Source organism: Rhinolophus ferrumequinum, chromosome 13, assembly GCF_004115265.2.
Source record: "Rhinolophus ferrumequinum isolate MPI-CBG mRhiFer1 chromosome 13, mRhiFer1_v1.p, whole genome shotgun sequence".
Lineage (NCBI taxonomy): Eukaryota > Metazoa > Chordata > Mammalia > Chiroptera > Rhinolophidae > Rhinolophus > Rhinolophus ferrumequinum.
The window spans coordinates 27,746,649-27,762,170 of record NC_046296.1 but is presented as its reverse complement, the minus strand read 5'-3'; the positions used below and the strand labels follow the sequence as shown (position 1 = coordinate 27,762,170).

General features: G+C 33.0%; 1 protein-coding gene across 7 annotated transcripts in view; it reads right to left on the bottom strand.

Moving 5' to 3' along the window:
• USP34 (ubiquitin specific peptidase 34) overlaps positions 1-15,522 on the bottom strand; it is a 209,536-nt gene that overhangs the window by 90,161 nt on the left and 103,853 nt on the right. For 6 of the 7 annotated variants that reach the window (XM_033125149.1, XM_033125154.1, XM_033125155.1 and 3 more), the window contains 7 exons: positions 14,855-14,954; positions 14,566-14,725; positions 11,756-11,882; positions 11,514-11,661; positions 4,177-4,277; positions 3,759-3,968; positions 307-432 (listed from right to left, as the gene is read on the bottom strand). In XM_033125149.1, coding sequence (XP_032981040.1) covers positions 307-432; positions 3,759-3,968; positions 4,177-4,277; positions 11,514-11,661; positions 11,756-11,882; positions 14,566-14,725; positions 14,855-14,954 — 972 coding nt within the window. The remainder of the gene's footprint in view (positions 1-306; positions 433-3,758; positions 3,969-4,176; positions 4,278-11,513; positions 11,662-11,755; positions 11,883-14,565; positions 14,726-14,854; positions 14,955-15,522) is intronic. The other variant, XM_033125153.1, reaches the window with a different exon arrangement.

The window sequence follows — 15,522 nt, the reverse complement described above, 5'->3', positions numbered from 1 at the left end:
TGTATTTCCTCTAAACATTTTTGTTGTTGAAAACAAAGCAATATTCAGAACATAGAGTTAACAGGCAAAAAACAAACACTAATATAAAGGCAAATTCATATTTTCTAAAGATCATTTTAGTAAACATCTTTGTCTTATATTGTTTAACCTCACTAATAATTAAACATTAAAACGAACTGTCACTTTTTACCTTTTAAATGGGCAAAATTTTAACAAGGATATTGGTCAGTAAGCAATCTCACACTACCAGCAGGAATGCAAACTGGTATCATCCTCTAGGAGAGTAAAAAGATTCCATGGGCTTACCTGTTCATCTGAGATATTCTGGAATGCCATCAACATGTTAGGACATGTAGGAAGAAGCATCAGTAGCTCCCATACACGCCTAGAGAGGTTTTCTGCATGAAGATGAAGTTCTTCACATTTTAAGCTCTACACAAACAAGAGTAACTGCTTATTGAGACGAATCAGTAATAAAAAATAAAAATCTAAACTTTTAAGTTCAACTTTTTTTCATAAAATCACTAATCAAATTTAATAGTATCCTATAGTCTTACTTTAAAAGTGAGAAGTAAACCATTTCTTACATTGAGAAATAAACCATTTCTTACATGGTAAATACATTTATTCAATAAATTCAGTTATGCCAAAGCTGTGATTTTTCAACTTGTTATTGAACACTTTCCTGGATAAAAAAGTGTGACCTGTAATTCTGGTCCCTGTCCTTAGGAAACTTTACAAATATAATAGAAGTGAAAACGTCTGTTTTATAAAGACATTCAAGTAAATTTCAAAGTATCATCTATTTCCTCTTTGCAGATCAATTATTCTAAGAACTACAAAGATTTGATGAATTAAATTCTTAACCTTACATTTGGGAAAAGAGTAAACCTGTTCCTCTTCTTTTGCTAATCCATTACCTTACTTTCTAGTCTCAGAAAAGCAGAAATTAAGAGGAAAGCAAATTATTTACAAAGAATCAACTTTTTTCCGTTATCATTTGTTAAATTTGAACTTTGTAAGGTGCTGAGATAACAAGTAAGCTAAAGAAGGTTTCAGAAATTATGTAAGAAATGGGCAAGTTTCTTTTTTTAATTAAAGCACAATCCCAAAAGATAAATAAACAGCAAAAGCTAATTAGCAGTTCTGGAATTTTTCCAGAGTATGAATTTGTACATTATAATTTTACTATTGATGCTGTCATAATTTTTTTTGGTATAGTATAGTGTGAAAGATGCCAAAGGAATCTTCTATACATCTGTAAAAAGTAATTTATTAGGTTGGTGCAAAAGTAATTGCAGTTTAAGGGTTAAAAGATAATTGCAAAAACCGCAATTACTTTTGCACCAACCTAATAATTCTTTGTTATAATGGTATAAAGCCAGTATGCTATGAAGGCAACGGAATCTTAGAGATGCAGTTTCAAGGTAAACTGCTTTTCACAACCCTAATGAAGAAAAGCAACCCAAGTATCACTTTTGCTTTAGTTGGGGAAATGACAGTGAAAAGTTCTTCAGTAAAACAGAAATCATTCTTTTGTAAATAACCTGTTTAAAAAAGAAAAATGATTTGCGAAAAATGATTTGAAGGAGGGAAAAAAATGTCCCAACTATACATGACTATTTTCTATGTTATGAAAGAAAGGCCCTAGAATATGGGTTATACACAGTGAAGATCCTTTATTTTTATTCTTTTTGTAACCCTTTTCAAGGCCAAAACAGTCTTGTACAACAAAGAAATCCCACGTCAACAATTACATACTCGCCACAAAGTTCAATATAGTATCCGCTAAAAAAAATAAATAAATGCTTTCCCTTCTGATTTAGGCCTCATGTGGACTATTACAATGGCCTATTATCTGGTCCTCCTACCTCTGGTCTTTGTTTTCTCTAACACATCCTCCACACTAACACCTAAACTTTGTTTCTAAAAGTCCAGAAATCGATCTCATTTAGTTGCTATGAAACCATCCATGATAATGGCAATCCATTTTACCACGAATAAAAATCTCATACCATCCTTTGTCGTATTGGTTACAACATCCCTTTCTGCCATTGTATTTGAATTACACTATACTCACACTCCCATATTTTTCAAATATGCCATTCAGTTTTCTGTGAATCTGTAATGTTTCTCTTCACTCTCATCCACAGCTGGATTCAATTTAAAAAACTACCCCTTTACAAAATACTTCCCCCATTTTTTTCCCTCCCTAATGTTCCCATAACACACTGCATAGTACATTAGCATCCTTCTGGAAAACTAGGGAATTCTAGTAATTGTCTTTATCTCTTTTAAACTGCTCACATAGTGCTGACATAATATAAAAGGTCATTAAGTATCTCTGGCATAAAATTAAAAGGGTGATAAAATGGGAGGTTCATAGGCATCTATTTTTAATTATTCTGCTCGAACAAAAGGGGGTTTTCTTGGAAATTTAAGAATGTGCCACCACAAGAGAAACCAGACTATGGGAAACAGGGGACTCAATAGCGGCTGCCACTGTATCCATGACCAAACACATTTTGGAGACATGGAAAGAAGTCACTTAACATTCTTGGGAAAGAAAGGACACAACAGCAGCCATCAGAGGAGAGCCATCAAAGTACTACTATTAACTATTTGCCATTCAACCGCAAAATGACGATTCACTGTATGAGGCACACCAATTAACAACATCTTAGGGTAAGTCCATTTAAAGGCATTAAAAAAAAATCAGCTAAAAATGATTCCTTCAAGTGATCTCATATACACTCTTGACTCTAAATACCATCTTTATAGTGATAACCCACAAACTTCTCCAGATCAAACCTCTTCTCTAAGCTCCAAACTCATATTCAATTGCTTACTTGACATCTACACTTGTCCCACAGATATCCACTGTTCTCAAACAGAATCCACTTCATTGCTCAAGCCAGAAACATGGACGTCATCTCTGTTTTCCCTCTTCCTGAACCCAAGACTGTCCCTACTCTTAAGCTGAAAGTTACTCTTAACACCACAAGTTATGTTGTTTGACCTGCCATCTGTTTTATTTTCACTCCTCTTCCTCCAGGGCACCGTCAACTCCTCCTTGGACTAGTGCATTAGGTTCCTTACAGCTTTTTATATTCTTGCCAAACAAACACATTACCTTTAAAACAAAAATCAGAACATGTCTATCCCTCTGCTTCCCTTTCCAATCTGATTCCTCTCATTCCACTGTCCCACCACCCTCTATATTCTACTCAATAGCTCTCTAACAATTTCTAGACCTGCTCATCTCTTCCTTATATCAAGGGCTTCAGGAATCAGATTACTCTTTCCAGATCATTCCTCATTTTCTTCATTTAGTTGGCTCCTTTTCATCCTTCCAGCTCAGATTATATATGATCTCTCTCAGAGAAACCCTCCCTGACCAAATAATATAAAAATGGGTCTTTGTCTATCACCACACCTAATAATGGCATGTCATGTTCAATCTTAGCACCTATCTCTATCTGCAACTATTTGTTAGTTTACTTGAAACTATTTATCTGTTAGGCATGTCAATTATTTGTCTTCCCCACTGGATACAATGAAGGCTGAAACTGTGCTTATTTTGATCCTTCTACAATACTTAAAACAGTATGCCTGTATCATATTATGTACTTAAATAGCTGAGAATAAAAAAATGGTTTCCTATGTTTTACTGCTCTTAAGAGATTACTGAGAAAATTATTTTCTACTCAAGAGAAAAACAAAACAAGACTTTGTGAAAATGAAACGATATTAGTCACCTCACTATCTTCCACTGCCACTTTTCCTGAGGGTGGTTTAAATGATGCAAGCATCTCTAATAAATCAAAAAGAGTAGTTAAATGAGGTTCTTGTAAAAGCAAAAGCATTGGAATGTTGTCCTTCTGAGGGGGTGGTAGGCAAGATGCTGGTAGCTGAACACCCTCCCCTTTCCGTTCTCTCCTCGGTGCACCCAAAGATACAAATACCATCTGTTAAAAACAGGAGCAATAGGAGAAAAAAGCAACACATAATTAGACATATCAAGTTTTTGGTGTAATACATCTCTTAAATATAACTTCATTTACAATTTTAATATAACAAAAGCAGTAAGAACTATTTTTGAACTATACCTGCGACGATTCCACTATTGACAATATGTCAACAGATGATTAAAACTCAAACCACATTTATGTGTACCTGCATATCCTTAAAACCAAGCTCATGAAGTGCTTTTTCGTCATAATCTGTTGTTAACTCATGTCCAGATGAAATCATCCTGACAGGTCCCATAAGGCCTCCTTTAAAAAGAGGGAAAAACACAAGTGAACATTTTATGAGTTAACTTATTTGCTGACACGAATACATAATTATAGCATAATTAATTAACATAATTAATTCCACTGGACATTAAGCTTAAATATAATTCTTGAGTAAAGTAGATACAATAATGGGGACGGCCGGATGGCTCAGTTTGTTAGAGCGCGAGCTCTGAACAACAGGGTTGCCGGTTTGATTCCCACATGGGCCAGTGAGCTGCGCCCTCCACAACTAGACTGAAGACAACGAGCTGCCACTGAGCCCCCAGAGGGGTGGCCTCTTAGCCTCCAGAGTGGCGACTGGATGGCTCAGTGGGTTAGACTGCAAGCTCTCAACAACAAGGTTGCCGGTTCAATTTCCACATGGGATGGTGGGCTGTGCCCCCTGCAACTAAAGATTGAAAACGGCAACTGTACTTGGAGATGTGCTGCGCCCTCCACAACTAGATTGAAGAGCAATGACTTGGAGCTGATGGGCCCTGGAGAAACACACTGTTTCCCTGCCACACAAAAAAAAAAAAAAAAAAAAAAAAACAATTAAAAGAGGAAAAAAGTAGATATAGTATGAAGCATGCTTCCTGCATTATTTTCTGTTGTCCGAGGTTAGGTTTAGGCAGTAAAAATTACAAGAAAATTCTCTTAGGAGCAGTCTAACTAGATCGATTTCTGCCTAACAATATAAAAAATTTTTACAAGTAAAAAACACTACGCAGCTTCCTGGGAATCCACAGCATTCCCCTAAGCAACACAATGCAGAAGAATCAGATTCATTAGTACTTTGGTTACACAAGTAACCCGCAAGTATTTATAATGATCAAGTTCTCTCTTCCCTGTTACGATCCACTAAAACACAACAAAAAAGATTATAAAACTGGGGGCGGAAAACCCAAAGCTCTGCCATGAAAAGGAAAAAGATCAGCTACAACATCCAAGATTATGCTAAATTCAATGAACTCAATAGATTGAGGCAATTTATTTCCAGAATGCATAAAGTCCTTTTTGCTGCCTACAACTTCATTTCCCACCATCATCCCTACCTATATATGCTTTAGCCACCCAGCCTCCTTGTCTTTTCTTGAAAACACCAAGTATGTTCCCATCTCAAGGCCTTAGATGCTCCCCCACAGGAATTCCCATGACTCATTCCCTCACTTCTATCAAGACTCTTATCAAATGTGAGCTGTAAAAGGCCTTTCTCCTAGCCACTCAAAGAGGCTCAATGCACTATTAATCCCTTACTCTCCTTTACCTTTCTTAAAGCACTTACTAGCATCTGACATTATATATTTATCTGTTATCTCCTCCATTAAAAAAAAAAAAAATCCCAGTTCCACAAAGGCAGAGATGGTATTAGGTTCACAGATGTATTCTCAGCACTAGAACATAGCAGATATTCAAACTGTTTAATCCATGATTTTTTTAAAAAAAGAAAATGCTTGATAGATTAAGCAAAATGATAAAACATCTGAATAATAAAATTTAATAACATTTATTTAAGTTTATTACCTTAATGTGGAAAAACTTCACTGGCTGGGCAGTAAACACTATTTTCTGAAATGAGTAAAGCAGGGCTACTGCTTTGCATAACGACACGTAACATCTTAAATGACCTTTTCCCTCCACATAAATAAGAAAACTCCATCAGATATTATTTCAAACACCAAGAGGGAAAATGGGTTCTTCCAGTAAGATTCATTTTGGCAATTTTCCATATGTACAAATGTTGTGCAGCAAAATTGCTATTTATTGCATAGCAAATCTATGATTCTTTCCCTTTTCATTATTTCTAAGCCTAGAAATCTTGGCCCTCCCAATGGTTTGATATTTAATCCTTTTTCTTCCACATAATCCTACATTGCAGTGGGGGAAAAGGGGATACTTTAAGCCCATCCTGAATGAGAGAAGTGAGGTTTTTCTTTTCTTTCTGCCCCCAAATTAAATATCATGTATTAATATGTGTTTTTTTATCAATCCTGTTATTCACTTAACAATTCTTCACCAAACTCATATTATTGTAGTTTTTAAATCTTGAATAGCTAGTATTGAAATTCATCTCTCTAAAATATATAATTACTAACCTTTTTCAAACTTGATAAACGTTATAAACATAGACCTAAGAAGCTGAACCCACCCCAGAGTGCATAAACACAAAGACATAAGGCACTTCAATAATCATCCCTTTTGGGTTTTCCTTTCGGAACTTCATATACTGCTTGGTTTAGTCACACTGTTTATTATTCAGAGTAATTTCATCAAATTTAAAGTAATTCCATTAAGATTTTAGGTAGAATATATTAAGAAATAAATTAACTTGGCATCTTTACAATATATTGTACCAACATGCTAGGTATATCCACTTATTTAAGTGTTCATTTATATATCTCAGAAAGTTTTATTCTCATATAATTCCACGAAGACCTCACGTTAAGATTAACCTAATATTTTTTCATTGCTAACCAGCACTTGATTTCTTTAGTTTCCTATTCATGATTATATTGCCCACAAATTATAACTGAGTTCCCTCTTCTGGTACTTATCCAAATCATTTTATATAATACAAAACTAAAAGAAATATGAATGTTTGTGAAGCATAATGTTTATTAAGAAAAGCATTGGCAATTAGATGAACAGAAACTCTACATTAAACTTTTAATACTTTGGTAGAGTTTTATTAACTGTCTTTTCTACCTTACTGAGATAACCTAATATAATCTGACTGTTGATCTTTTATAATATTGAGATAGAAATCCCCTGGTTGTGATAAATTGTAATATAACACAGAGCTGATTTTCTTCCTAGTTTGTTAGATATTCCAAGCACATATAACTTTGTACCAAAATAGAACTAAGATGGCTAAAAGTTTATTTAGGATTTTGGATTCAGATATGTGAGATAGGCCTACACATAGTATATATTACATGTTAATTTTGACTACAATGGTTAAATTGGCTTTTACAATTAACTGAGCAGTTTTATTTTACTACTTTTGAGAGGATTTTTTTTAACATAAGATTTGCTTATTCCTGAACAGTTCTGGAAAGAGTTAAAAATTTCTGAATCTTGATGCAATTAATGTTTCAAAACAAGAAAAGGAAACAAGAAGTCTTTACACTCTTAGGTTATGATGTTATATTAAACAAACACATTATCTAATTTTATCCTGTGAAACTCCAATTTAAAAAATTTACAAACATCTGACAGAGAAGAAAGGGAAAAGACAATACAAACCCAAGTCTGCAAGCTGGAAATCAAATGAACTTGTGGTAACTAGTACAACCCCCAAAAGATAAATCCCAAACCAGAAATAAATTAATAATCTATAATCTGATTTACATAGATTTGGCAAAGGAGCATGATCTGCACCTGGTAAAGGTGGAAGGAAGAAGGGGAAAGGGCAAAAAAGATAAAAAGAGAAGGAAAATAGAAAGAGGAGAAAAATAGTACCTCAGTGATCTGTGAGACATTAACAAATAGTCTAGTATACATTTAATTAGAGGCCCAGAAATTCAGGTGAGGGGAAAAGGAAACAAAAAATTTTTGAAAAAAATATATAACTGTTAACCTTTTTCAAATTCGATAAACATTATAAATACAGACCCAAGAAGCTGAACTAAACCCAGACTACAGAAAAAGACAAAAGGCTCATCAATAATCAAAGTGCTAAAAATAAATATCAAAGAAAAATCTTTAAAACCAACCACAGTTAAAAACATACATTGTACACAAAGGATGAAAATAAGAAAAAACAGACTTTAGGTCACAAACTTTGCAAGCCAAGTGATAATGGGAAAACATTTATAAAGTCTTGAAAGAAAGAAACTTCTTAACCTAGAAATCTATACCAGTGAAAATATTCTTCATAAATGAAGGAAAAAATGTATTTTTTTCCCAAACAAAAGCTTGAGAAAATTCATCATTACAAGTGGAAAGAAATGCAATGAAATGTAAATTTTCATCTACACATAGAAATAAAGAATGTCAGAAATGGTTAAAAAAAAATGGTAAAAGAGGGTAAAAGAAGAGATGAGACTAACAGAAAAACACTATGATAATTAGGTAAACATTCTAATTAAAATGCAGGTACCATCAGCTTGGATTTAAAAAGATCCACAATGAAGGGGGAAAAAATACCAGTATCCCCAAAACAGGAGCATTCAGAGAACAAAAATATAGATGTTAGATATTAAAAGCCTAACAGCATAAACGAAAAACTCAAAAGAAAGGTTGCAAAATAACGTTGAGAACATCTCTAAGGAGGGTGAGTTAAAACTCAAAGAAATGAAACATAAGAAAAATAAATTGGGAATTGCCCAAAAGATGAAACGTTAGATAATAAACAATTTCTAAAAAGAGAGAGAGGATAAAATAGAAAGCAAGAAATCAATCAATTTAAGAAAAATCCCCCAAACTTAAGTTGCCTGACTAAAAGAGCCCACTAAATACCTAAATACTAAAGTATCCATCATAATGGTTGAAAACAGACTCATTCTTAGGCCAAGTATTGTTAAATTTCAGAACACTACCAGCAAGAAGATTCAGTGCTACAAGCGAAAAAAAGTAGCATATGTAAAACATCAGAAATCAAAATGGCTTCATAATTCTAAACAGCAACAATAGAAAAACATAATACAGCAATACTTCTAAAATTCTGAAACAAAATTATTTCCAACCTACAATTCTATACCCAATTCAAATTACCACTAAGTATGAAAACAGGAGAAATACTTTTGATCACTCAAAGAATCAAAAACTTTACCCCATCAACCTTCTTTCAAGAAGCTACTGGACGACTGCCCTGTACTCCAGCAGAAAAATAAAAAACAAAAAAACAAACCAATAAAGAAGGTATGGGATACTGGAAACAAGATATCCAACATAGCAGGAAGAGAATTACCAGGAGAATAACAAAGGATATCCTACTGCTGTGCACCAAACTTGGAGGACAATCAGTAGGATCGGTGTGAGGAGAGAAATGCATGATTGAGGGCCAATCATGACTAAAATCCCTGCTATCTGTGTAATATTTTCTCTATCTGAGGAAAGAATGATGAATGAACCTGGCCGACATTCTTACCTGGACCTGAATTGTCTTTACCACATGCTAATGAAGTTTCTATTCTTATCTCCATGTCCAACTGCTTGAATCAGCAAAAGACATTCTCAAGGAAGAAATTCTACTTTGATCTACTCCTGAGAACTAAAGTAGGTCATGAAAAGATTAGAAAAACACACCAGACACACACACACACACACACACAGTGTTTTTGTTGGCCATTTCCTATAGTAGTCAACATTATAGCACTGAGATAAGTCTTGAATGTGCCAAGACCTATTTTTGAGAATTTTCTCACTGATATCCTCAGAGGAGGCTTTATAACCTTTGGAGAAGGTGAAAAGTATATTCTAGCTTGATTTCTTCTGTGATCCTTGGGGCCATACTCCCTCTTTTCCTTAATCCTTCAAGTCTGTGCTTGCTTATTTGTTTTACAAAACTAAATACACTGTTTAGGAATATGTATACAAGAGTTAAAACTCTGAGCAAAGAAATAATAAAACTCAAGAGCAAAAATAATAAACTGAAAAATCAAGAGTGTTAAGAGAAAGTAGAAAAGATAATATTAGGGAGGGATACACAAGTACCTTCTAATAATGTTCCTGTTCTTAATCTAGGTGGTAGGGTCATAGGTGGTTTTCTTCTTATTACTATTAATACTCATTTTACATTCTTCATGTACATTTCAATATAACAAAAGCAGGTCAATTTTGATCTGAAAATTCCTTAACTAGGTATTTAGCCAACATGTACTAGATATATGTATATGTATATGTATATTCTCTGTAGCATTACTTGCAATAGCAAAAGAGTGGAAACAACCTAAATGTCCATTAATAGAGAATAGGTAAAATAAATCACGGTGCCATCTTATTACAGATTATGTGGATCTTTAAAATGAATGAAGTAATTTTCTATATGCAATATGCACTAATATGGAATTTTCCCTACAAATGTTAAGCATTATAAGCAAAGGGTAGAAGAGTAAAAATCAAATGCTACCGTTTATGTTTTGTGTGTGTGTATGAATATTCTTACATTATATCTTGTTATCTCTTGATGTAACAAACCAATAACCAGGTTTGCCTCAAGAAAAGGAAAATGGGTGGTTTAAAGATGGGGGTAGGAGGGACTTTTCAGCATCTATTCTTCTGTACCAAGAATATTAATTACTCAAGAACAAAATGTAAGATTTGCTACTTTAGAAGATACATATGGCTTCACTTTAAGTACAGTGTAGTAAAATTGTTGGCTCCTTACAAAAAGATGCTAAAGAATTATCACTCTGCACATGGGCAGGTAAAAAGTCCTACAAAGAAGCTTTTAAAACTTGAAGATCTTTTTTCCCTAAATATACATTTAGCCAGTTATAATTTCAGACCTCTAAATTATAAGTAAAAAATAACAGCTTTTATGGTCATTCCTCTGGTTAACTTGTACTCTGTGTTATAGAAAGACACTAAAAATGCACCAGTCATTAACAGTAAGGGAGGAATCAAATATATCTTTCAAGCACACATGAAAATTTTCTTAATATGATACATTTTTGGATGGAAGGGAAGATACACAGGTTGAATTTAAGGGTGCACTACTTTCATATGCTCCAGAAAAAACAAAAACAAAATATATCAAAATGGCAAAAATAATTTAGGGGTAAAATTGGGTACTACCGTGTTTCCCCGAAAATAAGACCTAGCTGGACCATCAGCTCTAATGAGTCTTTTGGAGCAAAAATTAATATTAGACCCGGTCTTATTTTAATATAAGACCGGATATAATATAACATAACATAACATAATATAATAATACCGGGTCTTGTATTAATTTTTGCTCCAAAAGATGCACTAGAGTTGATTGTCCGGCTAGGTCTTATTTTCGGGAAAACACGGTAAGTAGTATATTAAACTTAAACTAATTAATATTTCCCACATTGTTTATCAAATAACGTCCAAAAGTAGAATTTTTTTAGAAAAATGAGGGAAAATGTTTGCAAGAAACATATGAAGCAACTATTTCACTCTTGTTTAAGAATCAATGGCACCACACCAATGGTAGGCTAAGGTAGGGGGAAACCAAGAACATGGGCATTCTTCAAAGAAATAAAGGTTCAAAGTTGATGTATACTACAACCTAGAAAATATGAAAATTTGAACTGTTGAACTTACCAGGAAATTCTCCCTTTCGGCTGCTTTGACCAAACTCCTGAAGCTGAGCTTGTTGATTTATTTGTTCTTTCTGTAAATTTTCATACCAATGAGTTACTTCAGCCCTAAGATCTGCTACCTGGTCACTAGGATACATTTCAATAGTCATCTGAAATATGAGATGCAACCAATTTAAAAATACAAAAAGAACAGATATTTGAACTGGGAAATGTTATCAATTTGGAAACAAACTAAGTAACTACCTTGTCAGGAAGTCCAGCTGGCTGGCATACAACCCTTAGCGGCAGGGATTGTTTGTCACTCAGTGCTTTCAAATGACTACTAATACCAGTGCCTTCAATTTGCCACTGTCTGAGATGATATGCAAACCTAAAACACACAAAAACCACACATGTCTGAGATGATATACAAACCTAAAATATACAAACACCACACATAGGAAGGACATCATTTTAAACCTTTTTAATGTTACTGAAGTTTTCACTATTTTACAAAATGAAAAAGCCCACAAAAGATTCTAACACATTTCAATTTACAGCACTAAAATTTAAGAGTAGATTCATTATACTGAATCAAACTTAAATGCATGAATAAATAGCTAAAAACTCTTTAAAAACAGTTTCCAAGAAAAATTACTGAGGAAAAAATAATCCCATTAAGAACATTATTTAAAGGGAAGGAGGGGTGGTAACAGACGAAGGAACAATTCAAACAAACTAATACGGTAAGAGAAAAGGGAAGCTGTCATTCCTGCATTCAGAAGAGGAAAAAAGGTATTAGAAGTATTTTTTAGCTATAGAAATTTTTCTAGTAAATATGTTAATCAGCCTAACAGAATGTGAGAGCCGATTCCATGACTGCTAAAATTATAAAATGAATTACAAAAACTTATATTTCAAAGGACACAGGCATGTAGCATGACACCTCACTAAATATCTGTCAGTTTTCTCTGTGATTTTTAGTTGTTGACGACAGGATCCAGGGTACCTGAATTCAGTTAAGAAAACAAATTATCAAAGTCTTAATCAGCAATTCTGGCATAGAAGGATGGAAGTAAAGGAATAAATGGACTTGATTTCCTAGAAGTGATCCAATGTCCAGCTTTTATTACCAAGCAAAAAAGTAATCTTAGACAATCTTTTTGGGCCCAATATTCTTTGTTGGAGAGAGGCTGTCCCATGTACTGCAGAATGTATATCAGCAATACCCGACTGTATACCCATAGCACCTCCTTCTTCTTTAAGCTGTGATAATCAAAAATGTCTCCAGACATTACCTAATGTCCCCTGGGAAACCTAACTGCTTCCGGTTGAAAACTATAAGATCAGAACCTTCCCTTTAAAAAACAAAAATCGCTTAAAAAAAAAAATTATTATTTACTCTCTTGTTATATAGCATATACAAACATGTAATCACCTTATATTTTCATTCTACAAATTTTAGGCAATTTTAAATTAGTAGTAGCACTCAGCACATCAACCACTTGAAATTGAATGATAATATTGCACAAGGATTTGCATAAAATTACCTAAATATATTAAACTAAGTTATTTGAATATTCCGTTGTTTCCTAGTTTCTCTACTTGCCACCCACAAAATATGTATACAAATTATTTAACACCAACATTAACGTTTAGCGTAAAACATAAAAAATTACGAAGATTTCTATCAATACAATTTTTTCATGAGCTAGAAAAAAATAGTACATCTGAGAAGGGATTGTTTTTTTATTAAATGAAATTCATAAAATTTATAAAAGTATCACTGAATCCGAAAAAAACAATTTATTTTGGAAATTTCTAAATATGTACGTATTTTAAAAACACTGGTAACATTGTATAAGGACTAAGGGTTTGAACCAACAGATGTTTTTTGGGTTTGTTGTTTGTAGACACTGCAGCATAGAGAAAAATTTGGAAGAATATATTATAGCATCATTGACAGTAATTATCTCCACTAGGAAGAGATAGATTACAGCAACTTTTATTTTCTGTAATATTATTTTAGTCTTAATATGAGTATGTATTAATTTTATATTCATTTCAATAAGATATCACATTTACTTATTTATTTTTATTTTTTAAAGAGGTGAAAGTTACCTGACAGTGTGAAGTTTCTTTCCAAATATAGAGTTCCCTTACACATTCTTAGAAACCACAAGGAATTATTTAAGTAGAATTTCCACAAATTGCAACCATAACCAAAATAAAGAATTTTGCAATATCCAAATGTTTTAAATTATGGAGCCATGTTACTTATAAGTAATGTGTAAATATCTTTATTATTCAATATTTCCTGATATTTTAAATCATATGTCAATAAATATCAATTGTATGACTTCTTCATTATCAAACTAAGCTCTGAAGTTGAAAGAAATTATTAATTTTAACAATTTTTTTCAACACAGTTCTTTGTATTTTTACATTTACTCATGAGTTTTAATTAACACAATTTCTTAATTAAAACTATCTACTCACCTTTCATTTCAGTCGATATATTCATAAATGTTAATTTGCTTTATTTCTGTATTACACAGGGTATGTCTAAATTAATTATACAGATATTCATTAACACAGAATTTTTTGATCATGTTTCCATGGTAAATGGAAATTCAAAATTAAAATACTGTCTCCTAGTCCAGGAAGAAAAAAAAAACAGGAAATGAAACAAACTCAACTTGGTTCAACTATGAGAAATTATTTGATGTTCTTGGCGAGGGTTGTCTTGGTAATGGTGTTCTGCCTTTTCAATCATAGTAACACTTTCTTAGAGATGGAATTCTGTCTAGAAATTCTTTTCATGCATATCTTCTTAGAGTCTAATATTTTTATAGCTCTGCAATATTTACCAAGAAGCTATATTGCCTATTATATAGCTAACTGGGACATACTATGAATAAAAATTACTTCTCATATTAGCCCTTCATTTCTGGTTAAGTTATGCTTTTTACCTGCCCCCCAAGAAACCTCTAGTTTAATTTTAAGAATACTTTTAGACATGTTGGCAATAAAACCTGAAATTCATTCTAATAAACTGGTATAAAAAAAATTACCTTCTCCTAAATGCCTCCAGGTGTGTCTTCAGCATAAGGAGTCCTCTTTCTATAACAGTGAGACTTGAGTGTGATTCCTGCTCAAGACTGCTAGAAGCTATCATAAGACTCTCCATGCATTTACTAATAAATTCTTGTTCCTTCTCCAAACCCGTTTTACCTGAAAATCAGATGTTTAGATATGTGTATCAATCTTATGTTATTGTTTTGCTATATTAAAGAAGTGAACTGCTAAACAAAATTTTTCACATAAAAAATCACCTATCAGACAATATTTCAAATCACTCACCATTAATGTAATAGGAGTTAATATACTGGATAGCTGCTCGACTGACATCACCAGACTGTGCTCTTAAAGCAATGCCCCAAAATTGGTCCATACCACAAAGCTATGAAAGAGAAGTATGATAACATCTATAAATTTTATTTGTCAAACAATGTAAATAAGACTGAAGTAACAAATTTAGAAGTCATACAATATCCAAGAGTTTTAATAACCTATAAAGGGTTTAAAAGGTAACTGCTGTTACTCAGTTATTAAATAACAACAAAGAAAATAAAATCCTTTGAAATTTCCTCAATTACTGAGATACACCTTTTCTGATTCTAAAAATACTTATTTATAAAACAGCTGACTATGCACACACACACACACACATACACAATGTCTACATAATGGCAAAAAGTCCCAAAAACATGCTACAAAGGAATAAATAAAAACAATGCACACATACTTATTAGCATAACAATGCTTCCACCCAACTTGTCAATGCTTTCAGGTATTCACAGAAAATGTTAAAAATATATTAACTCAAACAGTCGCTTAAATTTATGTTAACTATTAGACAACAAAGAGAATGTTTTCACTGAAAACTATAGAAAAACTGGAGAGTGAAAGTTCTCAAAAGTTGGGCAGGGTGAAGAAAGATATCCTTCTGACAAGTGACTGAACTTCCT